Source organism: Corvus cornix, chromosome 1A (assembly GCF_000738735.6).
Source record: "Corvus cornix cornix isolate S_Up_H32 chromosome 1A, ASM73873v5, whole genome shotgun sequence".
In the NCBI taxonomy this organism is placed as follows: Eukaryota; Metazoa; Chordata; class Aves; order Passeriformes; family Corvidae; genus Corvus; species Corvus cornix.
In genome coordinates this window covers 13,959,024-13,982,081 of record NC_047057.1, presented here as the reverse complement: position 1 = coordinate 13,982,081, position 23,058 = coordinate 13,959,024, and the positions used below count along the sequence as shown (strand labels likewise).

The window sequence follows — 23,058 nt, the reverse complement described above, 5'->3', positions numbered from 1 at the left end:
CTTCTGTGGGCAGGGATACTTTCCACGAGACCAGTTTGCTCAGAGCCCCATCCAACCTGGCCTTGAGGACCCCCAGGAATGGGACATCCACAACTTCTCCTAGCAACCTGTTAGAGTGCCTCATCACCCTCACAGTAAAGCATTTTTTTCTTAGTATCTAATCTAAACTTTCTGTCTTTAAATTTGATCCCATCCCCCTTCTGGTGAAGATATATTAATATCTTCACTGGGTTTCCCTAGAAAAATCCAGGAAAACTACAATATAGATGCTTCCCAAGACTACCCCATTCTTTCCCTTCTCTTCTAGTCTAACTAATTAACACACTTCAGAAGACTTTAGTCAATCTCTACCAGACTCCCAGAGACTTAGCAGAAGTTGGCATCCTCTCCAAACAGCACTCCAGGAACTGTTGCCGGCAGAGGAATGAAGCTTGGGAGACACGCTACAAGATTAGTGTTTGAGACACCTGATCTCTAGAAGCTAGTTCTTTACTTATTCAGGGACCTCAGAAACACTAGCACAGTATTTTATTCTTTGCCAACCCAAGTGGAAAGAAGACGAAACATTAACTCGGGCTCAAGCTGTCTAGCTCAGGAATCTACAATTGCAACAATTACTTACTGAAGGAGCTACAAGTGATCCAGGACTGCGAGGCAGCTGCGAGCTGGAACAAGCAGAGACACTTCAACTCTACAACATTTACTATCAAGGTAGGTAGAAGATACACACCGAAGATTCCAGACATCTGTGGTTTCAAGCAAGGGTAATGTGAGAGCCAAAAAGGACTGTGGTGGGTTGACCCTGGTTGGATACCGGCTTCTCAGCAAAGCCCCTCTGTAACTTGCCTCCTCATCTAGAGGAGGGAGAGAAAACATAGCAAAAGGCTCATGGGTCAAGATAAGGACGGGGAGAGATCACTCACCAATCGCCATCACAGGCAAAACAGACTCAACTGGGAGAAATTAGTTTATTGCCAAACAAATTAGAGTAGGGCAGTTAGAGATGGAAATGAAGTCTCAAAACACCTTCATCTCACCCCTCCCTTCTTCCAAGGCTCAACTCCACACCCTTCTACAGGGAGCAGCCCTTCAGGAACAGACTGCCTCAGTGCGGGTAACCCACAGGGTCACAGATCCTCGCCCCCAAAGCTCGTTAAACCCATAAACCAAAGCCACCCACTCCTTATCGCCGCCTGCCCAGACCTTTTTGCAGAGACACTGCTGGGCGGACCGCGGGTCCAGCTCGGCAGCTCCATTGGGCAGTTGTTTCGTCAATCACTGTGAGGGGGAGCTGCCCGCGGGTCTGTTCTGTTTGCCGGGCGCTTGCGCGTGTCCCGCAGGCGTTTACCAGGGGTTACCGGGGGCCGGTCGCCCGCGGGGGCCGGTTCTTGGCCGTGTCCATGGAGCAGCGCCGTGGGAGGGGCCGGAGGCCGCGGCAGGGGCGGCTCGGGAGGGCCGCGTGACGCCGGCCGGGCGGCGGCACTGCGGGGCCGCAGCAGCGGGACAGGCCCGCACCGCCCAGCCCAGCCCAGCCCAGCCCAGCCCAGCCCAGCCCAGCCCAGCCTTCGTCCCGCCGACCGGCGGATGGGCACGGAGAGGGCAGCGGGTCGGCCATGGCCAGCGGCGGCCCTGAGGAGGGGGAGGCGGTGGCGGGGGAGGAACAAGCCCTGAGGAAGCTGGTCGTCCGGCTACAAAACGTCCAGGAGAGGAAGCGGCTGGAGACGCTGGTGCAGACCCTGAGTGACCTGCTGGAGCTGGCGGCCCGGCAGAGCGGTGAGCGCCCTGCCCTGCCCTGCCCTGTCCCGCCCGCCGCCGGTCGCTAACGCTGTCTCTCTGTCTTCTCTGTCCCCCCACAGCTCCCCGGCTCTTCAGCGGCAAAAATGTCCACGTGCCCCTGCTGCTGGTGGTGGATCTGTACCCGGGAGCGGCGGGCGTGCAGCAGGTCAGGGGTCGGGCAGGGCGGGGGCCGGGGCCGCTTCCCCCGCTCCGGCTGCGCTCCGCGGGATGAGCGAGCGCGCGGCCCTTTCCGGGATAAAGTTCTTGTTCGGCTTGTTGATTCCTCCTTAACTTGCTGTCTGTCTCCTGGGCCGCTTCATGAAGTGCTCTGATCTGTAGAAGGGCGCTGTCACCGCTGGCGTTTAAAGGGACCAAGCGTTCCAACTTACTGCAGACGCCACTGGCTGTGTCTGTTTTTACCGGGAGAAGGAGGCGAAATAGAAAATAGAAATAAGGCAATGTGAATACTGTGTAATGTAGGGTTCTAAATTACCGGTAATGTTATCTTATATAATTTTGATGTGTCCATATTGAATTTTGCTATGGTCAGACAAACTTCCGAAAAGCATGATTTTCTTGAGAGTTGTGCTAGCACAGTTTTTTAAAGGCAGGGGGGAATATTTTAGCTAAGAGTAGGTTCTGCAATTTAAGGTTCTGCCTGCCTGCTCCTGTAATTTAGCATTGGCCCATTTGGACTAGGTGTGGCGCTTGCACAATTTGATTTTGTAGTTATGGTACAGCTGCCAGACTTGTCATACGAAACAGCTCCTTCCTGGCAGGCATATATTAAATTTCTGACTATGCTGTGTATAGAGGATGTTCATAAGCTCCAGATTTCTGTGAAAATCACTTGATTTTTTTTTTTAATTATTAAGCCCATTTATATAGTTACAATATTTTTTGCATGTTTTGGGGTTTTTTTCAATTCAACTAGAAGGCAAAACATGTATTATATTGCAAATGCCTCTTAAATAATAATGTATTTTAAAGGTTTTCGTTTTGGGGGTTTTTCTGTGTACTAGACCTTAGCTAGAGGTCAAAAGCCCAAAATTCAGATTAAGTAAGAAACTGTACTTCTGTAGTGATTAATCTGAAATAACAATGATCTCAGGTTTTCTTTGAAGACTAAATATTTGTGCAGTATCTTAAGGTTTTACTTATTTTACTATTCAATTGTCAGGTTGTTAAGAAATACAGGAAGATTAATCAACAGTTATTTTCAAGAGAAAGCATATTACATAAATAAGAGTTTATAAAACCTTTGCTCAGAAGTTTAAACTTGCAAGTAAAACATCAATCACAACAAGAAATAGGTATGAAATGATAGCACAAGACTCTCTGAATTGCATACAGAAGATAGTGATTAATTTTCATTGTAACTCGATTAAAATACCTTACTCTAATTCCAAATTTTAAAATTAGTTTTAATTTTCTACCTGCCTGCATTTGCAGTCATACAGTGTTTCACTTTAGAAGTCCTGGACCTCCTTTGCATTACTATATTGTGTTGCAGTGGGAAATTCACAGCCAGTGCAAAGCTCAAATCCCATTCCCTATAAAACGTCTTGGGCAGCTCTTCTTTCACATTCAGTTCAGATGTTAACAAACATTCACACTATGTAAGTACAGCTCTGTCTTTTTGCTTCATTCACTGTTATTTGTTTGTAGTCTTTGTGAATAAACAATTCTCACTTTACAGAAGTAGTGAAGTAATGAGATCCTGATTTCAGTGCAGTCTCTTTGCAGTATTAATGATTTTTTATTGAATAAGTAATTAGTCAATTTCCTTTTACTTTTGGTATTGTAAAAAAATTGACATAAGAGAATAAACACAGAGACATACCTGAAGTGAGAACTTTCTTTACCTCCCCTCCTTAACTGGTTACAAAACATCACATTATGTTGTTGTTCCACTGACTTGTACAGGGTAAATTTGCCTACTAGATCAATATTGCAAGTCAGACTGCAGGCATAAACCCTGCAAGCTCCTTCAGAAGTAGGAAGGTACTGGTGTGGAAAGCCAGTAGTTCCTGAAAGTAAAATATGTGTCTTTAAGTAAATAGGGTAGTTTTCTGCATTTACTCTGGCAATGACTGGAGGAGCTTAGAAACTCTAGAGCAAAATATGAGTGCACTTGAGTAAAGAGCAGTCAGCAGAGCTTTATTGTCTCACGTAGATGGTGTGACCTAATGTAATATAAATTAATTACATGCTAGAAACGAAAAGGGTCTGATTTAAAAATGAGTTTCAGTGCTGCTACCAACTGTTTCTGTATGTAGCGGCCTGTTTGAGTGTTTATAAGGACATCTTTGTTTGCTTTATTTCCCTTCCCTGTAGCCTTTAGGATTTCTGTTATTTAAAAGACCCTTGGTTTCTTACATAATTATTAAACAGCTGATAAGCTCTCTGTTACCCCAGGTTGTGATTTTAATATTGTAAAATAGGCCACATATCAGCAGATCAGATGTTTCCATTGGTCTTCTCTGGATCCACAGTTCTGATAAATGTTTGTCAATACTTGGGAGTCCTAACAATCCAAATAAGAATGTTTATTGGGAATATAAAATTCATCAGAAACAGTTAATACAGAAAGGAATTTTCTAAAGTCATTAAGCAAGTTTTCATCAGATTCTAAATTTTATAAAAGCAGTTAAGGTGTTCTTATAAAGTGTGACTTCTAAAATAAAATCTTTTCTAAGGAATAAACAGCTTATCAATTAATAGTCACCTCTACAATGTTTTTGAAATTACCCTGATAAACCCTATTTTGCTTGGAATATGGAAAATTAGGGAATGACATATCCTCATCTTGGAGAGGACTGATGGCTGCTAAGACTATTCATTGTACCTACACTTAGTTAGGACTCAGTTACACAGACCAGCCGGAATGTCCATAGTAAATGATTTGTAGTCTCATGCAGGGCAAGGCAGCTTGCTATCCAAGGAAGACAAGTGCATGGAAACTGGCTCATGGCCAAGCTCAATCTGCAGACATTAAGGTTGTAATTGGCTTAAAACATTTGGCTCAGCAAATCTAAACTGAAACAGAAACAAAAGTACTGCAGATATGGGCTATGCTCACACTGCAACCAAGTATGTGAAAAACAAAAGTAGAATTCCAGTCCCCAGGGAGCTACATCGCTTTTTGCACGTTTTACAGTGCTGTCAGGAGAGCTGTCTAGATTCAAGCTTATGCTGTTCTGTGGGTGACTCTACACTACCAGACTTGTAATTCCATGTCTCTAGTCATACTGATTGCAGGTTTAGGGATCATGCACTTTATATGAACTTTGCTGTTAAACTCTTTGGAGGTAGCCATTTACATTCCTGGTTTTGGCTGTCCCATCTTGACCTCTTTGCTTTACATAACTCTTCTGTAAGAAAGTGATCCAGTTATGCATAGAGTCTTTGTGACATATTGTCTTCTGTCTTGACTCTATTCTTAAAGCACACAGGCCTGCTTCCACCTTTTTATTTACTTATATGCTCAAGGAAACTCTTATGCCTTTTCATAATTCCTTTTTGTAGAATCTGCATCATCTTGACTTGACATTTCACAGTTCACTATTTTCTTTCAATACAGAGGGATTTTCTTTCATTGGTTATTTCTTTGTATAGATTTTGCTTACTGCTTCCTCATTGCAGCCTATTCAATCATATCAGCCTGTAAACATTTGTAAGAGACCAGATTTCTTCAACACAGAAGATCAAAGAGGAATATTTTTAGGTTTTTGGCATTATTTACAGATGTTTGAAAGTCAAAGAATTTGCATAGGATAGAACAGGTAGTTATTAAGAACAAATACATTTGGTTTAGTTGTCTTTCACTCCTTATGATCTCAAAACTTGCACTGCCTTTGTTACATATTGAAAGCACACGGTACTGAGGGTTGATGGCAAAAATATGAAATGTGTGGTAATTGTTTACGTATCTCATCCCCATTTAAAACATTGAACACCTTTAAAAACCTATACTTTATCCTTAAAATTTTCAATTAAATGGCAAGTTCTTATGAAAACACACATTTTTCAATAAGGCTGAACTACCTGTAATAGTGCAGGGGGTTTCCCTGGCCAGTGATGACATATTATGGATCACAGCATATGTTTCTGTCTGTCCGCATCTCGTTTAACTGTGTGCCCTTTATCCTCAAGCAATGCTGAAGCAGATTTAGAGTGATGTGTTCCTGCAAGCACTGCATTCAGAATCAATAGCATGTGTTTTGCTTCCATCTTTTAACTTTTCATTCCATTTGTCGTGTGTTAATTAATTTTCCCATACTGATTTAGCTAGGTAACAGAACAGCTGTCTTGCAAAAGCCAAGGATCAGAGGACAATGTTGAAGTTCCAAGCAGAATATCTATTCTAAAATAGCTGCATTTTTGTTTTACAGATGGGCTGGTCACTTCTTTGTAAATTAATAGAAATTTGCCCAAGTACTCTACAAAACATAGCTCCTAAGGATGTTGGGAAGGACTGGGAAGTACTGGGTGTTCACCAGTAAGTATTTTGTATGCAAAGAGTCTGCCAGAAAGCTTGGTAATTTTGGTAGCCTATATATGCAATAGAATATATAAAGTTATTACATCCGTTTTTTTGTGGATTTTTTCAGCCTTCAGAATCTGACACTCACATGAACAAGGATCTTATCTGTGTATATAAATACCTGGTGCAGAAAGTAAAGGAGATTGAGCCAGGCCTTTCTTAGGGGCACTCAGTGACAGGATGAGAAGCAAGGGGCCCAAACTGAAATATAGGAAATTCCACTACACATTAAAAAAAAGAAGACAAGTAACCTTTTTGACAGATGCAGTATTACCTGGATGTTTATGTGTTTTCTTTCAAATGTGAGGAATTATATCCACAAGCCTAAAGTAGTGTAAATCAAGAAGAATAGATTTTGTCACACCTCTTATTATTATCTTAAAAGTAAGTATTTACGATTGCCTTCAGAAGGGATGGTTTGTTCTATCTTTTTAGTAAGTGGAGCAAATTGTGGCTTGGGCTTGCTCAGCTCTTCTCCATCAGCTGTCAAAGGAAGCCTAAAGAAGTGTTTTCTGGATGTCTGTGGTTAGATGGGATGAACACCCATATAGGTTGGCTGAATAGTTGCCCAGTAACAAATGCTAGTTGTAGATGTAGGGTCGATGCTTATAGGGGTTGGTTTGGTGTTCTCTCTCTTGGACAGATTGCTGCCTTCAGGGCTGATAATGACAGCAACAAGCACAGCCTTGTAACCTAGTGAATCTGCCTCCATAGTCCTCACCACACCCTTCCTTGGAAAGGTTGCTGTTGAAAGATAGCATGAAGATGCATTTTGATTTTGTGGGGGTTTGTTTATTTGTTTTATAGTGGCTAGAATACATGGTCAGTAGGGGAATGAACTCCTTTGAAAGATATGTTGGTGGTTTTTGTTGGAAAGCAAAAGTGATTTGGGTTGCTTTTCATGAGCAAGAAAAAACTGAGCTGCACATGATAGTTACCATTTCTCTGGCAGCTTAAAAGCTTGTTAATTGACTGAAAGTTGTTCTGAGAGCTGGAGATACTGCTGTTCATTCTCAGGTCCCAGAAGAATTACTTTCTGGGGCTGATCTTTCCCACAGCCTCCTCAGCGCCCACGCAGTGTGTGCAATTAACAAAGCATCCCTTTCAAACTCAAACTTCACTAAGGATCTGATGATAGCGTTGCTGTACATGATTCCTTCTCAGTACCAATATTTTAGCCAACTGTGTATCCCTGTCTGACATGTTGATAGTTTTCCTTGCTGTGGAGAGATTTATTCTTAGTGGGGGAGTGGGCTCAGGCGTTTCTGTCAGTGCCAAAGGCAGAGCAAGCCAGCTAAATTATATCTCATGTTCCTTGTGCATGAAGTGGACGAGAATAGCAGTGAATCAACACCATAATGAATACTTGCTGTTTACAGGAAGGCAGGAAACAGTTACAATAGAGAAGAAAAGTTCATTTTTTTTTGCAAGAGATTTTCCCTTTTGTGTGTGTAACTATTTTAGGAGAATAGGAATCTGAATATAGAAAAAGCATTTATTTCATTTGTCTCTCAGCTATGACCCAACTTGACTATGCTGCAGTCATGTTTACAAGTGGTAGGTTGCCTTTGATTCAGGTGTTCTTGACAGTGTGGTAAATAATTAAATAGTCGCTATCAGTGTGAAGAGAGAGAGAATTTCCTTCAGTGTATTTGCATTCTTTCTACAAGCTTAAAGAGACTTCACGAGATGTTTTGTAATCTCTTATGTTAAGCTCTCCTACAGCAGAAGAGGTTTAGAAAGTTTTACATCCTTCTTCATGTTATATTTGAAATGGGAGGGTATATGGGAGGGAATTTTCTAAAGGTAAAGGATGTTATTACTCCTATCAGATTTTGCCTCTCATGTCTACTTTGGTCATCATAGCTACAACACCAGTGCTATAACAGAGGAGAGAGAAACTAGAAGCATCATAGTATGAATGGAAAACAGTGATACATTCATTCCAGCTTACAAATTTAGACTTTAGCAAGGCAAAAAACATCATTGCCAGAGCTGGGGTATGAAATTTGGATGACTTCAAGTGCTGCTTATGTTTTTCAAGACAGGTCAAGAATATCAACTAATTTATCACAAACTACTGCACAATCCAGTTTTATTGGATATTATATATGCAAGGATTCACATTTGAGGATTATTAAAATGGCAGAGTCCAGCTCTCTAAAATAATAAAAAGTTTAAAAAAAAAGTTTCTTTATTTGGTTTTTTTTGTGTGTAAGTCTATGCATTTTAATTTAGTTTTTAATTACAGTTCCACCCCCCCTTGAGATATGCTTCATTCAGTGTGAAATCAATGCTTTAATTTTTTTTTTTAAAGAGGTGTTACAGATTTTTAGTCACTGCTTTACAGATAGTTGTTTGAGTAAAATATGTTAAAAGTATCTACCGATTTTTAGGTGCCTAATTTGATACATGACCTGGATTTTGCAGTACTTGGCATTGTTTGGCTCTCTCTGTTTAACAAGTCAGAACAGACATACAGAAAGCAAGGAGTGTGCAAGGAACTGTTTCTTTTTAGTGATTTGTCCAGCATCATGTAAATGCTGTATGACTGAAACTTAGGGTAGAGTTCATCAAGATGCTGTTCAAGTTTTTCAGCTGGGAAACTGCTACTTCTCTTCCACCAAACACTTGATTGTTCAGTGTAACTGAGCTCTTGCAGCAGGCAGAGCAGTGCTGTGCTGTCCACATTCCACAGCCCGGTGCTCTGGAGAGGAACCACCTCCTGAATGACTCTGCAGAATTAATTCACATAACTAACTAAAAACGAAAGTAAATTGGATAAATTATACATCAGTATTTTAATGAAGTATGATTGTAGTTAAAATTCCAATATTACTTCATTGGTGACTTGAAAAAACATAAACTGAAGTAAAAGGTTTTTAAAAAATTAATTGAGAGCTTTTTAAGGTTTTGCTAATTTCTGTAACTACTTCTGTTTTCAAAGTAAATGTTTGATAAGACGTTGTGTCAATATTTCTTTAGCTATAACTCTTTTTTCCCTTTTTTTTTTTGTTTTTAATTTTTAGGCAGATTCTTAAAATGCTTACAGTCCACAAAGGAAATATAAATCTTTCAGTAATAGGACTAAAAGCATTAAATCTACTCCTCACGTCAGGTATTGTGTGCTTTACTTTCCTATTTCGTCTAAACCTTTAAAACACAGAACTGCTATAAAATGTGTGGCTGTACGTGGCAGACTGGATTTTTCTCTCTGTTTTACTCCGTGAAGTCACTTGTCATTTGTATTTGTATACAAAATAATAAGAGTACTATTTTGCACCTTTTTTCCCAGGTAGGTATGAGCTGTCTTTTAGCAGTAAAGTTTTAGAACATCAGTTCTATTGTGAAATGCTACCTTAAGAGAGAATTTTGCCATGGGTTATACAAAGCTGGATTTGAACTGTCAGAGTAAATTTTAAGGGCAGTATTAAAGAATTTTGGATTTTACAGTGTTTCAATGAAAATGTTGAGAAATAATCAGTGCAACATGTAATCTCTTCTGCTGTTCAGACATAATTGCTTTCCTGCTCTTGGAAGAAGAGGTGGATGTGTTTTCCTTGGTATTTAATGCCATGCACACCTTCCCTAAAAATGAAGAGATCCAGCAGCATGGATGTAAAGCATTACACAAACTTTTTGAGAAAGGTATTTAATCTTGTAGTTTATTGCATTAGAAAAAGGTATAGGTTGGGAGGGATGGCAGATATTTATTTAAATGCAATAAATGAATTTTTGCATTCCAGATTGATTTGTGTATTGTCTGTTCTTTAAATGAGCTGGCACAAAACAGACTTTCCAAGCAATATCACAAATTTTCTAAATTAGAACAATGAATATGACATCTTTTAAAAAATCAAAATGTCCCTTAATTTCTAACTCCAGAGTTAACTGGAAAGATGGGATTTAACATTGGTCAGTAACTGGAAGAAAGAATAGTGGCATTTGATTTTAATTCTCAAAAACAGGATTGTGTATTTAAAGACCGGTACATTTTAGGAATGTGAACAGTTCTAAAATCAAGCAAAATGTTTGTACTTCAGAAAAATATTTGATTCTGCTCTTTACTCTGACAATACTAAAAAGTGATCATATATCCATACAATATTCCCATTTATTCTGAAAAATGAAGTCACCATATATTGAATTTTTGCAGACATCTCAGGAACTGTGCATGTCATGGCCAGAAGTCTCCATGTTGTAGCCCTCTGGCTTTGAATTGAGTTTCTTGATTCAAAATAAATACTGAGAAATGCTATCACTCTGCTGTACTCCTTTGCTTCTAAGATAGTCTCCAGTTCTTCAGATTGGTTCTTTTCAGCACCATTTTATACTGGCTTTTTTAAGTCTTTCTCCCACATGTGTACTTGGAATTATCTTCTCTGTTCCTTCCCCTCTTCCTGTCCCTAAATACTTTCGCCCTGCTGTATTTTCTCTTCAGTCTCCACAAAAGTCTGAACTTCTTACATTTTCTGTGCATGTTTTTTATAAGTGCCAGATTTTCACAGATCTGGCTGCCGGTACAGACCTGCATACCTTCTTCTTGATGGCAGCACCGATGTGACAAGTTCCTAGATTGCTCCTGCCTCCTTTTTTCTGCTTCTGAGTCACCTTGTCAGTTATTGTTATGTGGACATTTGCCTAGTCTTATCTTGAGCCAGATTCAGAAAATGATTCTGCTTGTGAAATTTAAAAGGTGCTCTTTCTCATCCTGGGTCAGTTCCCATATCTGGTTCATTGCACAGCCACACAGTTATGTCAGTATGAATAACAGGGGCCAGGAATGGAAAAACCTTAAGCCATTAAGGTAAGATATTACGAAAGCATGGCTTTATGGAAAAAAGTCCATTATTAAAAAAAAAAAAAAAAAGGAAGAAAAATTAAATAACATCACTGAGTATGCAAAATGGCATTCCATTTTTTTTTTTTTCTTCACTGTATGCTTAACTTTTCCCTAGCTTATATACTGTCTTGGTTTGGGTTATCTAAATTTTATTCTGTGAAAAAGGCTAAAAGACTTTTAAAATACTGATTCACAAGGTAGCATTTGAAAGTCAAAACTCAATTACATAAAGTGCAAGCTAGAAAAATGTGTTTATAAAGTAGCTCAGTTTTTAGTTAAAAAAGCCATACTCATGAAAGATGATGTGTACGGAGAATACTTTACTTTCTGTGAAACGTAGAAAATAAATATAATGAAACTTGATAAAAACAGTTGTCTTTTCTCATGATATACCAGGATAAGAATTATTTCCTCAAAACATACTGTATCTCTTGCCTTTCAATTTAGTTCCAGAAGAGCAGCTGACTGAATTTGTTGAAAGCAAAGATCATATGATCATACTGAAAGTATTTAAAGAGTTTCCAGAGAAAGAAGAGGTGATTCTTCCTGCACTTTATTCATTACATTCCTTAGCTGGTCCAAGTAAGTGTATTATTAGAAGTTATTTTCAATTCCTTTTCTCCCACAGTGTGCATCAGCTCACACTTTCTGTGATTGTGAAAAGTAATCTTTATGTGATTGCAAAAAATCATTGAGAACTGTTTGGGAGTTGCCAGACAAATCACCTTCCTGTTTTCTTTGGGAAATGTGGAGATACTCACAGCACTTTTACCGGCTAGGCTAGTAGTTCAATGCCTTAGAAAGCCTCGGGCAGCCTAGAGAGGTAGCACGGGCAATCCAGCATTTCTGTAGCTCCAAAAGCGGCAAATGGTAACTGCAAAGCTGATACCACCAGCAGAAGCAAAGAGGGAGAAACGTAGCTTTCAGCTTGCCTAATTCCCACAATTAGAAGCTTTGAAATGGAAACAGAAGCACACAGATGTTCGCAGAAGGAGTGCAAAGCCAAAGAGCGTGGGCCCCCTCTTGGGCCCTTCTTTTATTCGGAGAAGGGGAAAGGGGAGGACTGGGGGCGGACCTGGGGTGACCGGCCAATCAGACACTGCTGAAGAGTCTGAGTTACGTTTGGTTTTGCCCGCGCTTGGAACAGAGGAGTTCAGAGCACATGGCAGGGGCAAGTCCTGGCTTGTCTTGGGGAGTGGGAAGGGAAGCTCGGAATGGGCAGCAACAGGGAAATACTTTTAATTTTTAATGGGATTTTTTTTTTAATTTAACCCTTAATGCAGAAATCTCTCCTGAATAACAGAAAAATACTTTCTTCCTCTTGGAGTAAGCAGTAACAAAGATGCTTTATCATAGTTTTGTAGACTGAAGTTCAAGACCCTGCCCTGTCATCTTTTAATACTTGAAAAGTAAGATACATTTATTGACTAAATAAATCTTCAATGAGTTTGGGTAGCAGGTTAAGAATATTCTTGGCAAAGTCTATTCCACAAAGGGAAAATTGCCCATATAAACTCAGTGGCCAGGCCTGGGTAAAAGATATCAGACACCCACAGTAGTCATTTAGTGGTGTCTGCAATGGCAAGCATTGGTAGAACTGTGCATGTGGTAGTCTTACAGTGTCCTCAGGTGTTGTGCAGTAAGACTGGAAGAAAATGTTTTTGTTATCTCTTGTCTTCTGATAACAGCAGTCCCTGTTCTACACAAAACCAGATCCTGAGAAATGTGTTTGATGTTTTGTATCAATTTGTTGACAGCAATTTGATCTTGTTGACACAGAGGCAGCTTTTTATCAGCTTCCTGCTGATAAAATTTTGGGAAGCATAGAGCAGGGTTCTGCTATTCATGTCTTTCATGAGGTGCATAATGTTGTACCTCCTGCAAAAGTGTTTACTTACAAAGTCTTGCTCATACATCCTGTCTGGCTCTGTAGGAACCATGCTGGCCCCATGTATGCCCAATAAACAAGAACTAGACTTGTGTGTCCCACATTTCATCAGACTCCAAGCTATCTAGTTCCTGTTTCTCAAACTTCTTGCTGTTCTAGTTTATGTTTAAGAAGTTTAGTATTCCTTGAGTCAGAAATAATTTTACCCTAGCCCAGAAGTTACTGCTGTTTTCTAGGGAAGAGGATACTGGATTTTAAGTGCTTTTCAAAACAGTAAATACTTACATGAAGTGGGAAATCCTTTATAACCAAGGAATTGCAACAAGAGAAAGGCATGAAAAAGACCTGCTCTAAAGTAGGTATTTAATACTCTAATTTCTAATATGAAAAATTGAAAACAGACAGAAAAACATGAATGTGCAAAGCCAGTATTCATACTCTTGGATTGTGACATCCCTCAAGAACTCAACAAAATATATTCCTTTAAGGCCAGCATAAAGAAGATAATTCAGTGTGAGTACACACTGTAACTTATCCAGTAGTAAAATGTCTCCCTATACCCTGAAGTTCAAGTCTTTATTCCAAATGAGTACCTCACTATGCCTTCTTTCATTAATACATATTTAGACTTTGTTGTGGCTCACATAAGAAACTGTAGGATAAGTGTTTATTCCAGTGCTGTACAAGCACTCTTAAATCTCAGTAGTATTTGTGGCACGAGAAAAATGCTTTGCTGCTGACTGTCCTCCAAAGTGGAGTGATGGATCACAGAGTGTTAACCCATCTAAATGGCAGGCATAGGGAGCCAGCCGGTCTTGTCCTCTGTTTAGTAGGGAGAAACAGTCACCTCAAGAAGAAACTTACCTAACCCTAAACCAGGTTCCTGTTACAGTTGGGATGAATCACCATACAGAGTGCTCAGATCTCTTCATCAATTGTTGAGAGAACTTAGGTGACAAAGTTTTGGTGGTTAAGATTAAATTTGATCTGTTCCACCTCTTTTTCTCTAACTTGTTCTGGGAAACGGTGATCCCTGCAGATGTGCCATTGCTTGGATTTTGCAGGATTTCAACATGCAGTTCATTGTGCTTTCTTTGTAATGATCACTTTTGGAATCTTCTGGCTGTTTCACTATACTCATAAGTATCACCTTTGAAATCGTAACTTACTGTGAAGTGATACAATACTGTCTTGTGGAATGTGTGTTTTCAGTTGAGAATGACATGATAAATGGCTGTCATGTTAAAGCGTTGTGAAAGGTACCTTCCTTCACTATCAAACAGAGTGCTTTAGAAATGCTTCCCACTCAGAGCTTGCTTTTTCATCTGGTAGGTTATCATTATTTAATATTTAGAGATGTATTATTTTGAAGATTTGCTGCTCTTTAAAAAAGGCTAATTATCTTTAATAATACAGTTGTGAATATTTATCTTACGTTGTATCCAGGGAAGCCAAGCTGTTGAAAGAACAATTAAGAAAATTTATAGACCTCAGCAGAGTAATGCTAACTCCCTTGGAGTCAGTGACAGGACTCCCTTTCATTCATTTGGGCCAGGATTTTGGCCAAGATTTCTTGGGTTCATATTCTGTCTCATACCCTGGATAGAAATACTACAAGGATGCTTTCACACACTGTGTTTTAGCTGCCATGATGCTGTTTTGCCTGAAATTACTGTGGGTGGGATCACTCTGTCCTCAGTAGGAAAGGATGCATTCTGTCTTCAGATGGGCTCATGTGATTGTCCTGTTGGTTTCTGTATCTGGCCTGAGTAATAAACAGTAAACAGGGTGAGAGTGACCAGGCACTGGCACAGTTTCCTTGGAGGGGCTGTGAAGTTTCTATCCTTGGAAATACTCAGAAGCCATCTGGACAACCTGCTCTAGGCAGCCCTGCTTGAACACGTGGGTTGGACACAGTGACCTTTTAGCCCTGCCTTCCAACATAAACCTTCTGTGATTCTGTGAAATACAGGGTTTGCAATGGCTTTCAAAAGATTGCAGGAACGTTAGATGAAAATTTCAGTACCCTCAGTACACAACAGGTGTACTGTAGATCTAATTCATATGAAAATAATAACTTCCTAACTTGCCCCCTAAGAAAAGAAGGAAAACTCAGAAATACATGATTGAATCAAATAAATTACTACAGAATAGATTTCATAAGAAAAAATTTCTAAATTGTTTCTTAATTGTATGCCCCAGGAATATTACTGAAATACTGTGAAATGTGTTCTTGATCACAGTCATGTTAGAAGCACCATTTATAAGATTGATTTAGTATTTATAAAACAATTTGTTCACATTTAAGAAAAAAGTTACCTAAGATTGGTTTGGGAGGAGGTTTCTGTTACATGGCCTGAAACAGAATGAAAGAGAACCATAAATGTTAATCTGAACTTTGAACTTAATGAATTATTTCCAAATGTTCATAGTCATTAATGTCCTTTATGGCCATACCAAGAAATAAAGCCACCTTTGAAGTGCAACGCAAAAACTCAAATATAGTCACAGTTTTCTAAAATCTGTTTAACTAAAGTCTGAACTAGAATCCAGTCAACTTCTTTTTTCCCCTTTCTCTTAAGAAGCCATTTTTGTTTCTGTTTCTTTCTTTAGCCAGCAATGTTGAAGTGCTTATGTCTGGAAATGTTCGCTGCTACAATGTTATAGTGGAAATGATGAAAAGTTTCCCCAATAGTGAAACAGTTCAGGAAGTGAGTTGCTGTTTGTTGCACAAGCTTACATTGGGTAAGTTCACAAAGTTGTTTATACTCAGTTTATTCTGACTGCGTAAGAGTTGGAGTTAACCGGGAGCGTTACAAACAGCAACTGCTATTCCAGTTAATCCTCAGGGTGGTGTATCCTTGTGTCAGATCCTTGTGTCTAATGATGCAAACATATTGAGGTAACTGGCCACAGTCAATATGCTGTCCTTATGTGGTAAATATAAGTAACAATGAGAAGCTGCCATAAAAGACTCAAGTTAGTGGGAAGTAATGAGACAAAAAAGAGTGAGAAGCACCATATGAGAATGGGAAATCAGTAGGTCCAATTCTGTATAAAGTTACTATAAAAAGAAGAAAATTACTTAGAAATTTCATTTTGTGAAGTACCAATGGTGAATGTGTGGGGAAACAACTGGTGCTACAGAATTAGTTGAAAAGCATTCTCTAAAACTCTAGTTTTCCTCCTTACAATGCATTTATCTTCAGATACCTGTGCTGCATTCCTGACAGTGATGGTGCCTGTCTTGGGGCCCCCTGTGCTGCAGCAGTGAATGAATCACTGAGTTCTGGACTTGCCTTGACTCGAGAAAAAGTGCTTTGGTTGTGTGGGCTAAGATGGGCTGATTTCACATCAAAAGAAATAATGTCAGTGGCAAAAAGTTGTGCCTCTAGCAGCTCTGTTCTCACACTTGTAACTATAATAAACCCATTTGAGCAGTTGCCAAAAACCACATAATAGGAAGTTCAAATAAAAATAAATATGTTTTTCCCCCTGCTGCATACAAACCCACTGTGAGCAGCTGCCTGAGCAGCCCTCATTCCATGGCTGGTTCTTTTTAATCAAGAGTTAGACTTCCCAGTTTTTGCAGGTGGTGGCCTGAAGCTACTGCAGATGCTGGTACCAGTGCATGACTCCCCATAATCAAGTTGTTCCCATCCTTTCGCCATCTGTTTCCACTTCTTTGTGCAGATATTGTAGAAAATACAGATCAGACCTGACTGCAACCCAGAGCAACTTCCCATTCCCCTTCAGAAAGACAGATACAATTTTCAAGAAAGTATGGTGACTGCTAAGGTCGTAATTGCAGGGTTTTTTGGCAAGAGGTGATGCTAACCTTGAATGGTTTGCTGTGCAAGGCTAACTGAAGATAGGCAGGGAAACCAAGCACTTGTGGGGACACAGCAACTTCAGTGACAGGCCTGATCTTGCCCTGAGTGCAACCAGCCTGGTTTCAATCAGATGTTTGCCATGTGTTTATGCTGATCAACAACGAAGAGTGGCAGGAAAGCAGCCACAAGATCCATTTTTTCTTTGAGCCCCTCATCTTAATAAATAGCTGCTGTAGTAGAGTTATGGAAGAAATGTTCACAGCATCACACAGTTATGGGGACAGATGTGAAATTGCTATCTGCTCCTGGAAATAGTCTGGAAGATTTCCATATATATAGCCAGTGTTTCTTCCCAGGTTATTCAGATGGACACTGTCTTCCTAAACCTATGTTAACTGGCAGTGAAATGGTAAAGTCAGCATCTACTAGCTTCCAAAAACACCATCCTGCATTCTTCCTAATCTGGTAATGACTATCCTAGATTTGACTGTCTTTGGAATTTTAACTGGCTGATACCTGTTAGGCCAGCCACAAGTCCAACAGAATTACTCATCACATAGCCTAAGATTATTAATTTATTTAGGTAAGTAATATATTTACACAAACATACCTTTTCCATTAAAATACATTAAGAAACAGCAGTGCTGATATAACATGACCACACTACTGATCTTTTACATTGCTACTCTGATTCTCATTTTTGCTAATCAAGATTTAAATGAAATTGAATATCAAAATAGAAACCATAGCTATCAAACCATATTTGACAAAGTGAGTGTTGCTCTATTATTTTCTAACCTATGATACAGGTTTTTACAACAAACAAGAAAGTTATTTGAATTTGCTTGCTTTTTGAAAAGTGCCTTGTATTCAACCTGTAACATAAAATACTGTACAGCTTATAATAATTGTTATGCTTTAAATATATTTATCATCAAAAGGCTTCCTTCTATTCCAGAAGGAATCTATTCTATATTTATGATGTTGGCCTTGATTTATTTAACGAGGAGGGCAAAACCAGAGAGTAAACCAGGGTTAAATTAGTTGTGTCATAGGATAAATCAAATCATTGCAGAATTCAGGACCAGAATGGCATTTGCTTCCTGGCAGGGAGTTCTGCAAGTGATACACCAACTGTATTTTTCTTATTTTGATGACAGTGCGTGTTTCATTTTGCATAGAACCTCTGCCTTTTGTAAAAAAAAAAATTAAAAAGGCCCACAAAGAATGTAGATCCCAACTGTTTTTTATCCTTAACCTCTTCTTTCAACAAACAAAATTTTCTTGTCAAGCCCTGTAATAGGAAAACCAATGTTTGCTACAAAGTTTGTGCATTGTGTGCCAAGAAATTTATGTTAAATGTAAAGCTCTAGATATGTGTTTATATTAAGTTGATATCTTATCTGTTTTCAGGAAATTTTTTCAATATCCTTGTATTACATAAGGTTCCAGAAGTCATTGTGAAGGCTGTTACAACATATCCTGAAAATGCAAAGTTACAAGCTGCAGCTCTCAGTTGTTTAGCTCTTCTAAGTGAGTAAATCTCTGTCTACTTGTTAATTTTTTTGTTCTAGTAATTTCCTGTAATGATTTCAAACTCCATTTCTTTAACACCAAAGGCTCAGGTAGGACAGCTTCAACAAAGCTGGATTTCCCACATGATTACAGTTTACTGTTTCACTGTGGTAAGTCTGTATTCATATCATACACCAAACATTTGCACAGTGTTCAGAGCTGGTAAGTTATGTTGACAGATCTGAACAGAGCATACTGGTTATTCATAGACAAATCTTGGATAATCCCTTCTTAATATAAAGTCTCCAGTGATAACAACACTGATTTGATGTTGTGTTTGCCAGGTATGACAGTACTCGTATTGTGGCAGTTGATAGCAACACAAAATCAATGCTTGTGCTTGAGTTCTGAAATCAATTAAAAGATTTAAACTTTTCCTTGAGTACAGTTCAGACAGAAATTAGTTAGCTAGTGGCAAAAAGCTAAGAATCTGATCCTCTTTGTCTCTGAGTTATTATTCCATATAAAAGTCAGTAGAAATGCTGTTTAAGAGTCTCCAAAATAGCAAAGATTAGAAATCAGTACATATTCCATTATGCCTCAAATATTATGCTCAGTGTTGGTATCTTTTTCTTCCCATTAATTGCTGAAAAATCACAGGTAAAAAATGATATATTTCAAATTCTGTTGCACTTTCTGGGACCAGATATTTCTCTCTTAGCAACTGCAATTTGCATTTTATTTTTTAACGGCATTGCTTCAGAGTGTAGATGGCTCTGTAATAAATGGTTCCATGCAAATGATTCACAGTTATATTTTATGTCTGTGGTACTCTGTATGTAAATACACAACAAAAAGAGGTACATGCAGGTCTTTTCAGAGCCAAAGCTTAGACTGATCTGTAATTATGTGACTCATCTACTACATTACACTTAAGTTTTTAACTCCTTTTATAACCTTGAAGACATTTTTCAAGTCTGTCTTAGAGTTTATGTCAAAATATTTCTCCCTTCCCAGAAAAGGCTTATGTTCCCACTGATTTTCAACACTGCCAGTGTGAGTGCCTCCATGACTACAGAAAAGTTGAGACATAGGTGTTTTGTTTTCACAGTAAGAATTTATTGTAAATATTTTATATTTCAAGCTGAAACGATATTCTTAAACCGGGATTTAGAGGAAAGAAAGGAGGAGGAGGAGGAAGAAAAGTTATGCTGGTTGGAAGCATGTTACAAAGCATTAGAACTACACCGAAAAAATACAGATGTGCTGGTGAGAATTTCTGGGTGATGGGAATATGGAACGACTGTATTATGTATTTAATAAAATGTTTAGCCACATGCTTTTCTCATATATATCCTTAGGCAAAAAAAGGCCTTAAGGTCTTGATTAGATTTAGAATAAATCTTACCTTTCTTGCCTTTCTTATCTTTGTTCATCTCAAGAGATTTTAGCTACTTCTTTGGATCAAATGTAGGTAGTTAAGATGAGGCTTATTGCCTGTAACTTTGGCCATGCAAAGATTGTTGTTTACATACCTCCTCTGTATCTAACAGCCAAACACAGGCCCATCAGTAGAAGAATTAATCTTGGCCTAAAATAGATACCAAAATGCAAATCAAGTAATGAGATTGTCACATGTGTTTGTAACTCAGGCCTATTCCAGCTATAAAGAATGTGACAGTGTACATTTTGTTCTATTTCTACATAAAGCACCTTGTACTTCTTTTGTGAACTGAAAAGCAGTCAAACTATTTAAGTTTTTTCATATATTTTTAATCTTCTAAAGGTATATTTTCTTAATCTTTTTGTCTTGGTTTATATTTAGGAGGCTGCGTGCTGGGCTTTGAAAAATCTGTTTCTGTATCAACGCAACCTTCATGAGAAGATTGGAGATGGAGATAATCAGTCAGTGTTGTCTTAAACTGGATTTTTAGAAATGAAAAAAATGAGTGCCTATTATTAGGCCATCTGACGTTTCACTTTTCAATTATTTTTAGTTTTGTAGTAGATGAAATGCATGATGATCAACCAAACCTGGGAAAGTGTCTTCCAAAGTGTGTTAACCTTGATTCAGGAAAATCTGCTAGTGTTTTAATGAAGGGTCAGAACACAGCCTATTAGAGCTAATTTTTACAGTTCATAAGGGATTGTGTCTTCAGTTGCAACAGGGATAAAGAATATAAGAATTAGGAAAACAGACAAGATTAAGATACCTAGCATGTAAGGAGTGTAGAAAAGCAGTACTCATTTTCTTACAAATCAGATGAAAAGGCATTGTAGAGAGAATGCTGCCTCATTAGGGAGAATCTACTAGGCATGGATAAGACACAGATTTCCATTTTACTTAAACTATTTCTCAGAGTTCCTTAAAATTTTAGTCACTCAATTTTTGCCAGCCTGTTTGTACCCCTTTCTGGACCTCAGGTCACTTGGAAAGCATGGTTCCAAAGCAATTCAGTGAGATTCAGACTAGACAAAGTTGCATAGGTTACAAAGGGTTTTCTGTCAGCTGTTGCTCTGGAAAAATACTAGAAATCAAGAGCAATCATCTGAAATTTTCATTATGTTACATAATACCTTTTTAGGAAACTGAACTGCAATTATGAAGTAACTGCTGTAATACAGTCAATGTACAGTGATTTGTTTCTCTCTGAAAGGTTCCCAATAGACAGAGCAGTGATGCTCTCCATGCTGATGCACTCCTCTTCAAAAGAAGTGTTTCAGGCTGCTGCTAGTACCTTGGCAATTTTGTCACAACAGAATGGTAAGGCACTTCAGTTATCTTTTCTTTTTCATTCAGCAGAAAGTTATTGCAAAAATATTACAGAGGATTTAGTGTACTGTTGAATGAATACAATACTCCCTGTGATAAAGAGTATTATGTTGTGATAAGTAGGAAGTTTATTCCTTGCTTTGAAAAAGTTATTGTTAGCTAGTATAAAAAATACAAGGAAATAAAGAGTTCTCTGCCAGTTTATGTGTTGCAATTGCTACTTTTTGGAGCAGGAGACGTGAAAAGAGTGTGCTCTCTTTGTATGCTTGTTTAAATATTTATCACGTTTGAATTTCGTCAAGAGCAGCATTTGTTGAAAAATCACATGAATAAGGAATACAGCCCAACAAATACCACTTTCTTGCTTAACACAGGAGATTTGAGCAGTCCTGTTGACTTCAGTGAAGCAAATTGTGTAGAAACTTAAGCATGTGCATGACAGTTTTCAAGATTTCTTTACTCCTGATCATGTCCCTAACATGGTTTCCTAACTTTTTTCAATTTGCAGACCCCCTCAAAATTTTTCAGTGGAGATGTGGACCCCTGAGTAGAGTATTTAAGCCTACTGACAGTTGGGCTGCTTTTATTAGATAACTTTCACAGAATCCTTTGAAATGGTTATGGATCTCAAGTGGTTTGCAGACTGCACATTGAAAACCACTGGCTAGATAGAAAGGAAAATCCTAGCAGTTAATTACCATTCCCTAGGTGAGAAAGCATTGTTTTATCATCAGTTTATTGAGCCATCCAAGTACATAAAACCTAACGCAGGGAAGGTTTTATAATTATTTGTGAGACCAAGATGTATCTATACTGAGAAATAGATTTCATAAATGTATGCATATTATTGTCATATACCAGTTACTTTCATAACATGTTACTGACAAGTGGGCCTCTGATTCCTTTTGGAAATCTAAAGCAAGTTTTTCTTCTTTTTTTAAATTATTATTCTCTTTTTTTTTCCCCATAAATGAATGTGCTTACAGCAGAAATGATAGACATAAAGAAGCTTAGTAAAATCTTCTGGCACAATGCAGTACGGCTTGAACTAACCTTCTGAAATGGATGTACTGAACTGGGAATAACAAGATTTGGTGGTAGTTACTATGATAATTTTTATAGTGTTCTAATTTGTATTAGTTACAGTTAGAGCTACAGGATGTGCCTGGATATTTGAATTTGCAAAAAATGAATTCATAAAGTAAATAGCATTAATAAATATAATTTCATTTTTGAAGTTTCATTTTTGGAAGCTAGAAGGTTTTTTTAAAGTTTTAAGTTCTAGCTTTCCTATATGATCTCAGAGTGCGATTAGGAAAAAGTTGAAGAATAAACATTTCTGAAAATATAAGCAGGGCTATACATTCTCTTTCCCATATACTAACTTTACGTGAGTAAAAATAGCAGATGTATAGAGACTTATTAGACAGTCTGAAATTATAATGTGTTTGATTAAGCTATGCAAACAGAAGTCAGCTTCAGCTCAAATTGTTTCCTATTCTAATTTGTACTATTATTTCTGTTTGGTGAGGCAAAAACATTGAAAAAAAAGGAGTAGAGGAAAAAGTTGGTTTTGAGAACAATACAGAAAGAAAGAAAGATTTTCTTACAGGATGCTTACTATTTTGTGTTGTAGTAAATATTAGGAAGACACTTCTGGCGAAAGGCATACATATGAATGTTTTGGATATAATGAGGAAACATTCACATTCTCCTGAAGTGGTTGAAAGTGCCTGCAGGATCCTGAATCACGTGTTCGAAGGAAGGTAATAAAACTAGAAATGCATGTCCACTTCCAAGATGAAGGGTTTTGAGATTCTGTACCATAAGTGATTACATTTAAATTGTTGATTGATAGTAAAATTGACCACAGACTGTCAGCCC

The 23,058-nt window shown here is 38.4% G+C and overlaps 1 protein-coding gene across 6 annotated transcripts in view; it reads left to right on the top strand.

Annotated features, from left to right (window-relative positions):
- Positions 1-1,525: 1,525 nt before the first annotated feature.
- The window catches only part of LRRK2 (leucine rich repeat kinase 2), a 63,928-nt gene continuing 42,395 nt past the window's right edge, over positions 1,526-23,058 (top strand). For 2 of the 6 annotated variants that reach the window (XM_019283573.2, XM_010395608.3), the window contains exons 1-12: positions 1,526-1,773; positions 1,857-1,942; positions 6,171-6,277; positions 9,352-9,440; positions 9,836-9,970; positions 11,613-11,747; positions 15,667-15,798; positions 18,300-18,419; positions 19,546-19,670; positions 20,227-20,306; positions 21,059-21,165; positions 22,811-22,940. In XM_019283573.2, the coding sequence (XP_019139118.1) occupies positions 1,614-1,773; positions 1,857-1,942; positions 6,171-6,277; positions 9,352-9,440; positions 9,836-9,970; positions 11,613-11,747; positions 15,667-15,798; positions 18,300-18,419; positions 19,546-19,670; positions 20,227-20,306; positions 21,059-21,165; positions 22,811-22,940 (1,406 nt within the window). In that variant the 5' untranslated portion in view covers positions 1,526-1,613. Of the gene's footprint in view, positions 1,774-1,856; positions 1,943-1,975; positions 6,278-9,351; positions 9,441-9,835; positions 9,971-11,612; positions 11,748-15,666; positions 15,799-18,299; positions 18,420-19,545; positions 19,671-20,226; positions 20,307-21,058; positions 21,166-21,787; positions 21,883-22,810; positions 22,941-23,058 lie in introns of those variants that run through there. The other 4 variants (XM_010395610.3, XM_010395612.3, XM_010395611.3 and 1 more) reach the window with 4 other exon arrangements.